The 12,019-nt window shown below is 32.6% G+C and overlaps 1 protein-coding gene across 2 annotated transcripts in view; it reads left to right on the plus strand.

The window, feature by feature from the left end:
* Positions 1 to 2,592: 2,592 nt before the first annotated feature.
* The window catches only part of LOC123544992 (metalloprotease mig-17-like), a 40,634-nt gene continuing 31,207 nt past the window's right edge, over positions 2,593 to 12,019 (plus strand). Inside the window, exon 1 of one of the 2 annotated variants that reach the window (XM_045331194.2) lies at positions 2,593 to 2,796. In XM_045331194.2, coding sequence (XP_045187129.1) covers positions 2,724 to 2,796 — 73 coding nt within the window. In that variant the 5' untranslated portion in view covers positions 2,593 to 2,723. Of the gene's footprint in view, positions 2,797 to 9,945; positions 10,146 to 12,019 lie in introns of those variants that run through there. The other variant, XM_045331193.2, reaches the window with a different exon arrangement.

Below are 12,019 nucleotides of genomic sequence, written 5' to 3' on the forward strand. Positions count from 1 at the left end.
ACGAAAAAAACAAACACATTTTCTTTTTATTTTATGCTCATTTACGTTGAGCTGTGCATTTGCAACACGTCCAATGACTTTTAAATATCATCGTTGCTAATTTGACTAATTCTTTCCATGTTATATTTTTAAAGCGAGCTTCAAGTTACACATACCTTTATCTTCTGCATAAAGCTGTGACACTTCTTGTATATGAGTAATGCTGGAACCATTTTCCTAATTGAGGTTTTTATGTCAAGCTTGAAAATAACAATAAATGAAGAATGTTCTTCATGTCTATTTGCAGCGGCAGCAACAGCAGTTCTTTTATAAAATGAGTATGGATAATTAAAATATAGTTTATTTACCAAGAGCGTATAATACTAAAAAGTATTTTTGACTTTAAAATGCATTCGTTGTTTATTTGATATTTAGAAAATAATGGACGAAGATATTGTTATGGAAATACCCCTGCCGCGCTGTCAGAAACATACTTGCCAATAATATTTATAACATGTTGGACTCTTAATGCATGTTTTTCCATTCAATATGCATTATAATTTACTAACTACTGCATTGTAAGTAATACGTTTATCCATTCGATGTAGATTATTGTGAACCATACATTTACTCTGTCAACAACATGTTCGTCCGTTCTATGCCACTACTGTTTATTCTATAATTGCCCTACGGGTAACACGTTTTTCCATATGTTTTCCCTGCAGTTTCACTTTAAGTAATATATGTGTCCATTCTGTGTACATTATTGTTTACCCTATAGATGAATTTGTCCATCCTGTGTACATTATTGTATGTCAGTAACGTGTTTGAACATTTTATGCAGATGATATTTTTGTCCAAGTATTGCAATGTCAGCAACATTCGTACAGTATATATTTTCCAAGATATACTCTGCCGGTAATGATTTACATAATAATTTTACCTAACTATGGCGTCCTAAACGTTTGATGGCCGTATTGTATTTAATTTTACTGGAATATGCTCGTGTAAATTATAAAATTCAAATTGATTATGACGGGAGGTCGTGGGTTCGATCCCCGTCCGCGTCATACCAAAGACGTAAAAAATGGTACTAGCAGCTTCCTCGCTTGGCGCTCAGCATTAAGGGGATAGTGCTAGGACTGGTCAGCCCGGTGTCAGTATAATGTGACTGGGTGGGATATCATGCCACGTGTCTACGGCGTGATATTCCAGTGAGGCAGCACTATAAAGTTGGACATTGTGCTCACTGCTACAAGTAGACACCGTCGTTTATATGACTGAAAAATTGTTGAAAAAGACGTTAAACCCGAACACACACACACAAATTGATTATGAAACACTTTGTCGCTAAATTTATTTAAGAAAAAACAAGTGAATAAAACGTAATGGAATACTTTACGGACAATGTGCAGTAAAAAGTTGAACAAAAAAGAGAGTTGATGCATCATCGCGACGGCCGATCCAGCACCGAACAAACTCTTTCTTGGCAGCTAAATACCTCTCTCGATTTACTAACTATCTCGTTTAAGCAGTTTGATTATTTTAAGATGATAGCATTCCGATTCTTGGAGAATCTTACGTTTTTATTGCTTGGATTTTGAACCAAAATAATATTTGATGTACTTTCTGTTACGGCATTATGACAGTTTTGCGTGTGAGAAAATCTAATGTGCACGTTTGACGTATGACTAGATGCATAAATCAACCTTGTATCACTTAGATTAATTTCCGAAAGCTAAAAGAAAGACAAAAAAAAAACTACGACCACTTGCATTTCTTCTGAGAAATTTGGTCTATCTAAAGCTTTACCGGAAGTAAGGAAGTACCGCTTGCTCCTTGTCTTATAGATCTCCTGGTATACAGTGACTGGCATAAAGCTCTTGTTAAAACGGTAGACATACATGCTTAGTGGTAGGATAGAAAGCGACAACTAGGCAAGAGTGGAGAGATCGAGCATGAACATACTGTCGCACACGGTACAAATTGACATGTAGTGGGTGTGTATACAGTATTCTTAAAATTTCAGACTTTTATACGGAAACGAGAGTAAAAATCAGTCTAAAACAACATTTGCGTCGTTCATATATTACACCAGATTTATTTATGATAATTGAAAAACATTTTCGATAATGATCACATACAATGAAGTATCCTCAGTATTCTACTTTCTTTTTCTTTGTTTTCAATAATTTCATCTTTAATGGAGTTAATTTTAACGCTAGATGATGATTGTGATAAATGGACGCCTAACGCAGAATTGTCTGTTATCGCCATTCAATTGTCTACTGCATTTCGGATATAGAGATATTGTAGATCCGGCTGGTAATAAAGTCGTTTTTCAGTTGATTCCAGCTTTGTCAAACGAAGCTATGACATATTTAGAACATTTATTGCTATAAAAATGATGATTTGCTATAATTACCCAATTATAAGCTCGATCAGTCATTAATCATTGGAAAGATAAACGGTTATTACTGTTGTTTTTTTCTTCTGTAGATACATTCTAACAATCTCTGCAACACGCAATGTTGTTCCGTCACCCCCGCAAAACGCTCCGGCTATTATCGGCTACCAATAAAACTGATCGACGTAAGGGTACGAAAAATTCATTATTAATTCCAAGGTAGTGGCGCCAGTTCACGACCATGCGTGTACATCTTCATAGATGTAAACGAAAGGAACTATGAATTTAAGTGACAGCAGTTCACGGAATTTAATTTATTTGTGCTGGTTTTTAAGCAATGGAACTACGTGACCAACTGATGCTATTTGTATGTATTTTAGTTCCAACTGTTTACTGCGGAAAAATAAAAGGTATGTTTCTTTAACGCGTATTTTCTTTCTTCTTTTTAAAGAATTATATTTTCAAATTTTTATCTTCAATTTTAATTTTTGTTTCAGTATATATTATTTAACGTTCAAGCTATGTAATAAAAATAGAATTCTGATAACAGATTCAACTTTTAGCTACTTGTTACTAGCTGGGTGAATATTTGAGGATTTTATTTAATCTATCAGACTAAGAAATGATAAAAATAATAAAGATATATTTATTGGCAAAATCAAAGTTAAAATATTAATACTGTTTGCTATTTCAAAAGCGTCTGAGATTTTAATAACTGTTTGTTTAGAATGTAGATTATATTCTAAGACTTATTAAATACAGTGGTATAAATTAACACGACGTCATCTTTCAAAAAGGTTTGGATATTGTTTACACTTGAAATAATTTTGAATGTGAAATTCAAAATAATGGGTTCATTGTTATAGCATCAATACCAGTACATGCATTCACAATACCGAGAGTAGATAAAATAAGTCTTAAAATTTCTCCGCTTTACCTTACAAAATACTGGTATGAATTATAGTAAAAATCAAACCTGCATCAATACAAAACAAAATGGCATCAAATAATTATTTATCATCTATTTTCAAATTATTAAAATCAGTAAGAAGATCCGTCGGAATAATAGAACGAAACAAAGCGAAATAATAGCAGGTTCGATTCGTGTGTGTCTGTTCAGGAGCCGTGTTAAGATTCGGGTGTGTCTGTTCAGGAGACGTGTTAAGCTTCGTGTGTGTCTGTTCAGGAGAGTGTTAAGCTTCGTGCGTGTCTGTTCACGAGACGTGTTAAGCTTCGTGTGTGTCTGTTCAGGAGAGGTGTTAAGATGAATCCTCTTATACAAACACATTGAACGAACCCTTGATTACGCTGTAATAAAAATGAATGAACAAGTACATTTTGTCTTTGCTGAAATCTATTTGTTCGTTTAATGTAAGAATTTATCATGCTTTTATATAAAGAACAAGCATATTTTTGACAAACTGACATAAAAACCGACATAATTTGTCAGTTTATTTACTCGCAGATTGAAAAAGTATTTCATGGATAAGATGTTTATGCAGGTTTGACTGAAATGCATTAAGGACTGTCTCTGCTTATTCAGTATTTTAGGCAGTTTATTTACCATTACATCAAAAAGCTAATTCACTTTAAAACAAGAAAACTTTGATACACACTGTCATAGTGTGGTCATGCACAGATCCTTCGGGACAAAGGAACATTGTGTTTGATATATAATAAAAATAATGCATTTTTCATTTAAGGTTTCGATGGAGGTCTTGAGAAACAAAAATCAAACAACACCAAATCATAGAAAGAAAGAGTTGTTTGACATGAAAATTGAACAGCATGTAAAACATGTATATTACTTTACGAAACAAGTGTCAGTATACTGATATAAACATTGAATTCCGGAAAAGGGCTGCTGAAAGGGGCTCCACTTCCGGACAGTTAAACGCCTTTAAAAACTCACCATTTTCAAAGAACTGTTACACATGTTTGTTTTGATGCATTTGCAATAGCGTGCGAGTGGTGAAGTTTCACGTAACAAGGTGGAACATAGTTTTCAGCAATTGTTTATCTTTTTTTCTTTACAAATGGCATTCATTTTCAAAGGGAGACAACTTTTTCTCAAAGATTACTTAAAATAATCGGAAAAAGTTGTTTCCCTTTGAAAATGAATGTCATTTGTACTTAAAATAATCGGGAACAGTTGTCTCCCTTTGAAAATGAATGCCATTTGTAAATAAATAAAGATAAACAATTGCTGAAAACTGTGTTCCACCTTGTTATGCGAAATTTCACCACTCGCACGCTATTGCAAATGCATCAAAACAAACATGTGTAACTGTTCTTTGAAAATGGTGAGTTTTTAAAAGCCTTTAACTGTCCGGAAGTGGAGCCCCTTTAGGCAGCCCTTTTCCAGAATTCAATGTTTATATCAGTATACTGACACTTGTTTCGTAAAGTAATATACATGTTTTACATGCTGTTCAATTTTCATGTCAAACAACTCTTTCTTTCTATGATTTGGTGTTGTTTGATTTTTGTTTCTCAGGGCCTCCATCGAAACCTTAAGAGATTTTGCAGCAGAAAGGCTTTTTGAAGTTAAGTATCTTACCAAGTTTTCCTAGAGGTTTTAGTTATTATTTCCATTTTATCTTAAAAGAAGATTGTGCCTTATATTTTTGCCATTTTTGGAATGCATTAGGAAATGCATAGCGTGCACTCCATCTAAAATTAGACAACGTCTGGATTTTTCACAGAGAAAACACTGATTTCCCGTCACAGAAAAGAGAATTGTATGCTACGCCGTCATGAATTTTCGAGCTAGACCATAAGTTTGTCAATTTGTCTGAAATGAAAACAAAACTAGCGCACGAATATGTTTCATATAGGAATTGCGTGAAAAATGTGATATGAAAAAAATCATTTATTTTTACAATCCTTCAGCTTTCGAAATTTAAGGTAGTCATTTCAAGGACCTGGTTTATTCATTCATTTATATTGCTTAATACGTATAAGTAATCTTAGTTAATGTTAGACATGCAGCGAGTAGACATTTTGTCTCAATTTTTAGAATTACTTGTCCCTGATGCGTGTTTTTTTTTTTTTTTTTTTTGAATTAAGGATCTACGTTAGTATCTATTTCTTTGCCTATTGCATCAAGTAATAAGTGCTTAGACAGAAATAATTTGATCTGACTGAAAAATCACTGGAGAAGCAAACCATACATTAATCCAAGAGAACCATATTTCCTACTTACTGTGTGGCTATAATGCATACTGATATGGTTTCTCAACCAATTATGCAATTCAGTATACAGAAATTGTATTTTATAGTTAGCACTGATGAGTTAAATGATCAAAAAAGACTAAATGCTAGTAATGATTTCTGAAAATTTTAAATAGCTTGATTTTTGTGTAGTAACGCTGATTGGCATATTGCGTAACAGTTGTTTTTTGTTGTTGTTTTTTGTTGATAATTTTCTTTTTCTTTTAAATTATAAAGGAAAACATTATATTATAATAAATATATATATTTTTTAAAAGTCAAAGGATGGTGATAGGAACTTCTTTAATAATTAGAGTATTGTAAATGTCATCCATATGTAACAGAGTATTATAAAATAAAATGTTAGATTTTCTTTTGTTGTCTGATCGCAAAATATATACGTTCAGAATAATGTAGGTAGTATCAGTTATTAAAGAACTAAATACTTTGGTAAGACTCTATAATAAAAAAAGAATTTTGATAGGCAAGGGATTTTGTGATGAAAAATGAAATTTTGACCATGAACTTGAAACGGTTAAAACAATCTTTAAATACTAAATTCATCCAGAGCATATAGTACATTAACTGACAAAATCCACATAGAAAATTTGTTACGTCATACTTTTGTCAAAATTATCGGGAAGGTCCATATTTTGAAAAAAAAATCAAACAACGTCAAATCAGAGAAAGAAAGAGTTGTTTTACATGAAAATTAAACAGCATAAAAAAACTTTACATTTCCCAACAAAACTAGTGTAAATTTGGTGATAAAAGCATCAAATTCCAAAAAAGATCTGAATCAAGGGCCACATTTTCGGACAGCGCCTCTAAAAACTCGCCATTTTCAAGGAACAGTTACATATCTTCGTTTTGATGCATTTGTAATAATGTCGCAGTGCCAAAATTTTACACAAGTAGGTTGAACGTAATTTTTGGCAGCCGTTTGTTTTTACTTCTTTATAAATGGCATTCATTTTTAAAGGCAGATGCCTTTTTGAGAATATTTTAAGTATGCATTTTTATGGAACAGAACGGAAAAGCAGGAATTAGACAGAAATATTGTAAAGATGTATATTTCTGTAGTTCGGTGATGTACTGCTGACTCTGAAATATATTCTCTTAGTTTATATAGGTCGTTCTTGGAATTTCTGTCAGTAAAATGTTTCCATATCAAATGCCTATTTCTGCATCGAATCAACGCATTAAGGCATGTTCCGTTTTCTACAACTACGCCAGACTGTTTTGTTTATTGGTTTTACAAATTTATTTCCCCGGTTGGCGCTGATCAAAGCTTTTCGACATAAATTACACATTATACCTTGTAATAACTATGGTCTTTGTTAAATGACCATATGTCTGAATAATTGTATAATATTTTTGTAGGAATTTTACACTCATTATGAAAACGAATGTCCACACAAGAAATATTCATTATGAAACTCTTAGAAACTTGTCAACAGCTCGAGATGTTAGTATCAACTAGTGCATAATAAGTACGTTTTACACAGAAACATCGTTATTAAATGATTTCACATTTTTATGTTCAGAATTAATCGAAGGACATTCATGTTGTACAAATGACCCCTTCCATATAGCATGATTCATGAAAAATATCATACAATTTTAAAGAAAACACAGAATCTTATTCTTATAGATTGAAAACCGGAATAAAATACTGTGCTTATCCTTCATAGTCACCTATGCCAGTCTGAATGTTACATGAAAAAATGGCTTGTACTTTTCAAGTTAAAGCAGATTCTCCTGACTTTTTAGCACGGACGGAAGGACGGACTGATTATCTGACTGTGAGAGAGACGTGGGCAAATTATACCTCTCAATTTTCTTGCTTCTTTAAAGCAAGACTAAGTGTTTATAAATAGTTGTTTCTCCTAGTTTTTCACGTTTTGTGCTTTCTTATCAGCAAACATTTTATTTAGTGCGGATGCATTTGAATGTTGTCATTTAATATAATTTTCTTTATTTCGGAAGATCTCTTTTGCATTAAATGTGTTTGTTTGTTTTTTGTTAGTTTCATGATTTTTTCTGCTCAGTTTTATTAATAATATTTATCACATCTTTGACGGGATTGAAATAAGGCCATTACATTTTGATAATACACTAGTATAATAAGTAAAAGCTTTGACGTTGACGTCGTTTAAAGTATCGGAGACGTTGGTCAAATTGACTTGTTTATAATAATTAAAGAAAGTAGATTTTTTTATGTTTCGGCTAAAAAACTAACATGTGATAAAAAGAATATTACATTTGTGACTTTCTACATTGGTATTATTAAACTTGTTGAATATTTGCAGCGGCAGCAACAGCAGTTCTTCGATAAAATGAGTATGGATAATAAAATATAGTTTATTTGCCAAGAGCGTATTATACTGAAAAGTTTTTTTACTTTAAAGTGAATAAAGGTGTAAAATATTTGGTGTAAAATATTTAATACATTGCATTCGTCGTTTATTTGATATTTAGAAAATAATGGACGAAAATATTGTTATGGAAACACCCCTGCCGCACTGTCAGAAAAACATGTTTGCCAATAATATTTATAACATTTTGTCACCAAGATGTTGGACTCTTAGTACATGTTTTTCCATTAAGTATGCATTATAATTTTCCAACTACTGCATTGATAGTAATACGTATATCCATTCGATGTAGATTATAGTGAACATGTTCGTCCGTTCTATGCACACTACTGTTTACTCTATAATTGCCCTACTGGTAACACGTTTTTCCATTTGTTTACCCTACAGTTGCACTTCAGGTAGTATATTTGTCCATTCTGTGTACATTATTGTTTACCCAAAGACTATAAAACTATAAAATTCAAATGGATGTTTAAACTTTTTGTCGCTAAATTTATTTACGAAAAAAAAAATCAATTGAATAAAAATTAAAAGCATACTTTATGGACAATATGCAGTAGAAAGTTGAACAGAAAAGAGAGTTGATACGTCATCGCTACGGCCGCTCCGGCACCCAACAAACTCTTTCTTGGCAGCTAAATACCTCTCTCGATTTACAAACTATCGCGTTAAAGCAGTTTGATTATTTTAAGATGATAGCATTCCGATTCTTGGAGAATCTTACGTTTTATTGCTTGGATTTTGAACAAAAATTATATTTGATGTACTTTTTGTTACGGCAATATGACAGTTTTGCGTGTAAGGAAATCTAATGTGCACGTTTAGTGGACGTATGCTGTATGACTAGGTGCATAACGGGTTGAATCAACCTTGCATCACTTAGATTAATTTCCGAAAGCTAAAAGAAAAGACAAAAAAGTACCACCACTTGCATTTTTTTCTGAGAAATTTGGCCAATCCTAAGCTTTACCGGAAGTAAGGAAGTACCGCTTGTTCCTTGTCTAATCGATCTCCTGGTAAACAGTAACTGGCATAAAGCTCTTGTTCAAACGGTAGACATCCATGCTTACGTGGTAGGATAGAAAATGACAACTAGGCAAGAGTGGAGAGAAAGAGCACGAACATACTGTCGCACACGGTACTTTTTTCATTCAATCTAAGGTCATTTTCCTCAAAGGTGTCATTTTGAGCGAGTTCTTGACATTTCAAATTAAAAGAAAATTCGAGTTTTATAAATAATTAATTGTTAGGGGTTAGCAGGAAGGTTATAGACAAATTAACATGTAATGGGTGGGGGTTTGTTTTCGAAATTTATGCTAGTAAAACATTATTCCTAAAATTGCAGGCTTTGTACTTCTATACGAGAATAAAAGTCAATCAAAAACAACTTTTGCGTCGTTCATATATTATACCAGATTTATTTATGATAATTGAAAAACATCATCGATAATGATCACATACAATGAAGTATCCTCAGTATTCTACTTTAGATGCAACATAATGCTTCATGCTTTCACACAGTGTCTTTTACTTTGTTTTCAATAATTTCATCTTTAATGGAGTTAATTTTAACACTAGATGATGATTGTGATAAATGGACGCCTAACGCAGAATTGTCTGTTATCGCCATTCAATTGTCTACTGCATTTCGGATATAGAGATATTGTAGATCCGGCTGGTAATAAAGTCGTTTTTAGTTGATTCCAGCTTTGTCAAACGAAGCTATGACATATTTAGAACATTTATTGCTACAAAAATGATGATTTGCTATAATTACCCAATTATAAGCTCGATCAGTCATTAATCATTGGAAAGATAAACGGTTATTACTGTAGTTTCTTTTTCTGTAGATACATTCTAACAATCTCTGCAACACGCAATGTTGTTCCGTCACCCCCGCAAAACGCTCCGGCTATTATCGGCTACCAATAAAACTGATCGAAGTAAGGGTACGAAAATTTCATTATTAATTCCAAGGTAGTGGCGCCAGTTCGCGACCATGCGTGTACATCTTCATAGATGTAAATGAAAAGAACTATGAATTTAAGTGACAGCAGTTCATGGAATTTAATTTATTTGTGCTGGTTTTTAAGCAATGGAACTACGTGACCAACTGATGTTATTTGTATGTATTTTAGTTCCAACTGTTTACTGCGGAAAATTAAAAGGTATGTTTCTTTTGCGTATTTTCTTCAGTGCGTATTTTCTTCCTTCTTTTTTAAAGAATTATATATTCAAATTATTATTTTCAATTTCAATTTTTGTTTCAGTATGTGTATATTATTTAATTAACGTCCAAGCTATGTAATAAAAATAACATTCTGATAACAAATTCAACTTTTAGCTACTTGTTACTAGCTGGGTGAATATTTGAGGATATTATTTAATCTATCAGACTAAGAAATGATAATGAAAAATAATAATGAAAAATAATGAAAATATATCTATTAGCAAAATCAAAGTTAAAAAAATAATATTGTTCGCTATTTCAAAAGCGTCTGAGTTTTTAATAACTGTTTTGTTTAGAATGTAGATTATATTCTAAGACTTATTAAATAAAGAAGTATAAATTAACACGATGTCATCTTTCAATAGGGTTTAGATATTGTTTAAGCTTGAAATAACTTTAAATGTGAAATTCAAAATAGTGGGTTCATTGTTATAAATTTAATAGCAAATAATCTCATGCACTGATCCCAATTTTATTTTTCATTTATCATTTTGTTTATGAATTTTGCACGAAATGAGGAAATATGAAAAAAAATCCACCGTTTAAAAAGTTGCGTTTTTGCTATTCTTATCTGACGCATGAGGCAATATTTTCCGACGTCAGAATAGATTTTGTTTGTTTCAATTTATTAAAGTTCATTCAAAAATAGATACAATGATCAAACAGAATGTCTGTAGAATAAAACGAACGTTTTACCGGTAAAAACGGATAAAAATTGTCAAAATTATGAGCGCTTAATGCTAAAAAGGTGCAAATTTATTGTTGCCGCTAGGGGGCGCTTCGACGTCATTTTCGACTAAATGTGCACCATTTGCAAGGGAATGCATTTCCATTTATTCCGAACATCATCACAATCTGAGATAGTGCCGAAATTCGTGAAGAAAGTAGCAAGCCACGTAAAGCTTCGTGTGTGTCTGTTCAGGAGACGTCGTGTGTGTCTGTTCAGGAGACGTGTTAAGCTTCGTGTGTGTCTGTTCACGAGACGTGTTAAGCTTCGCGAGTGTCTGTTCAGGAGACGTGTTAAGCTTCGTGTGTGTCTGTTCAGGAGACGTGTTAAGATCCGTGTGTGTCTGTTCAGGAGACGTGTTAAGCTTCGTGTGTGTCTGTTCGGGAGAGATGGTCAGATGAATCCTCTCATACAAACCCATTGAATGAACCCTTGATTACACTGTTATAACAATGAATGAAGAAGTACATTTTGTCATTGCTGAAATCTACTTGTTCGTTTAATGTAAGAATTTATTATGACCCCACATAAAGAACAAGCATATTTTTGACATACTGACATATTAACCGACATAATTTGTCAGTTTATTTACTCGCAAATTGAATAAGTATTTCATGGATAAGATGTTTATGCAGGTTTGACTGAAATGCATTAAGGACTATTGCTGCTTATTCAATATTTTTAGACAGTTTATTTACCATTACATCAAAAAACTTATTCCATTTAAAACAAGAAAACTTTGATACACACTGTCACAGTGGGGTCAAGCACAGATCTTTCGGGACAAAGGAACAGTATGTTTGATATATTATAAAAAAATATGCATTTTTCATTAAACAGATTTTGCAGCAGAATGGCTTTTTCAAGTTAAGTATCTAACCAATAAAATCTGGAAAGTAGATCCCTCGGAAGCACCGAGAACAAGACAAACAGTGAAAATTGCAGACTCGGTTTGATTGAGTCTGTTCATGAGCAGTAATGGAAAATGCAAAACTGCCTACGCCCCCTAGCACCGGCTTAAGCAGTATTCAATCTTCAAATCTAAATGAGTTGAAATCAATTATCCGAAGGACCAGAAAATATAA

This window comes from Mercenaria mercenaria, chromosome 1 (genome assembly GCF_021730395.1).
Source record: "Mercenaria mercenaria strain notata chromosome 1, MADL_Memer_1, whole genome shotgun sequence".
Taxonomy (NCBI): Eukaryota; Metazoa; Mollusca; class Bivalvia; order Venerida; family Veneridae; genus Mercenaria; species Mercenaria mercenaria.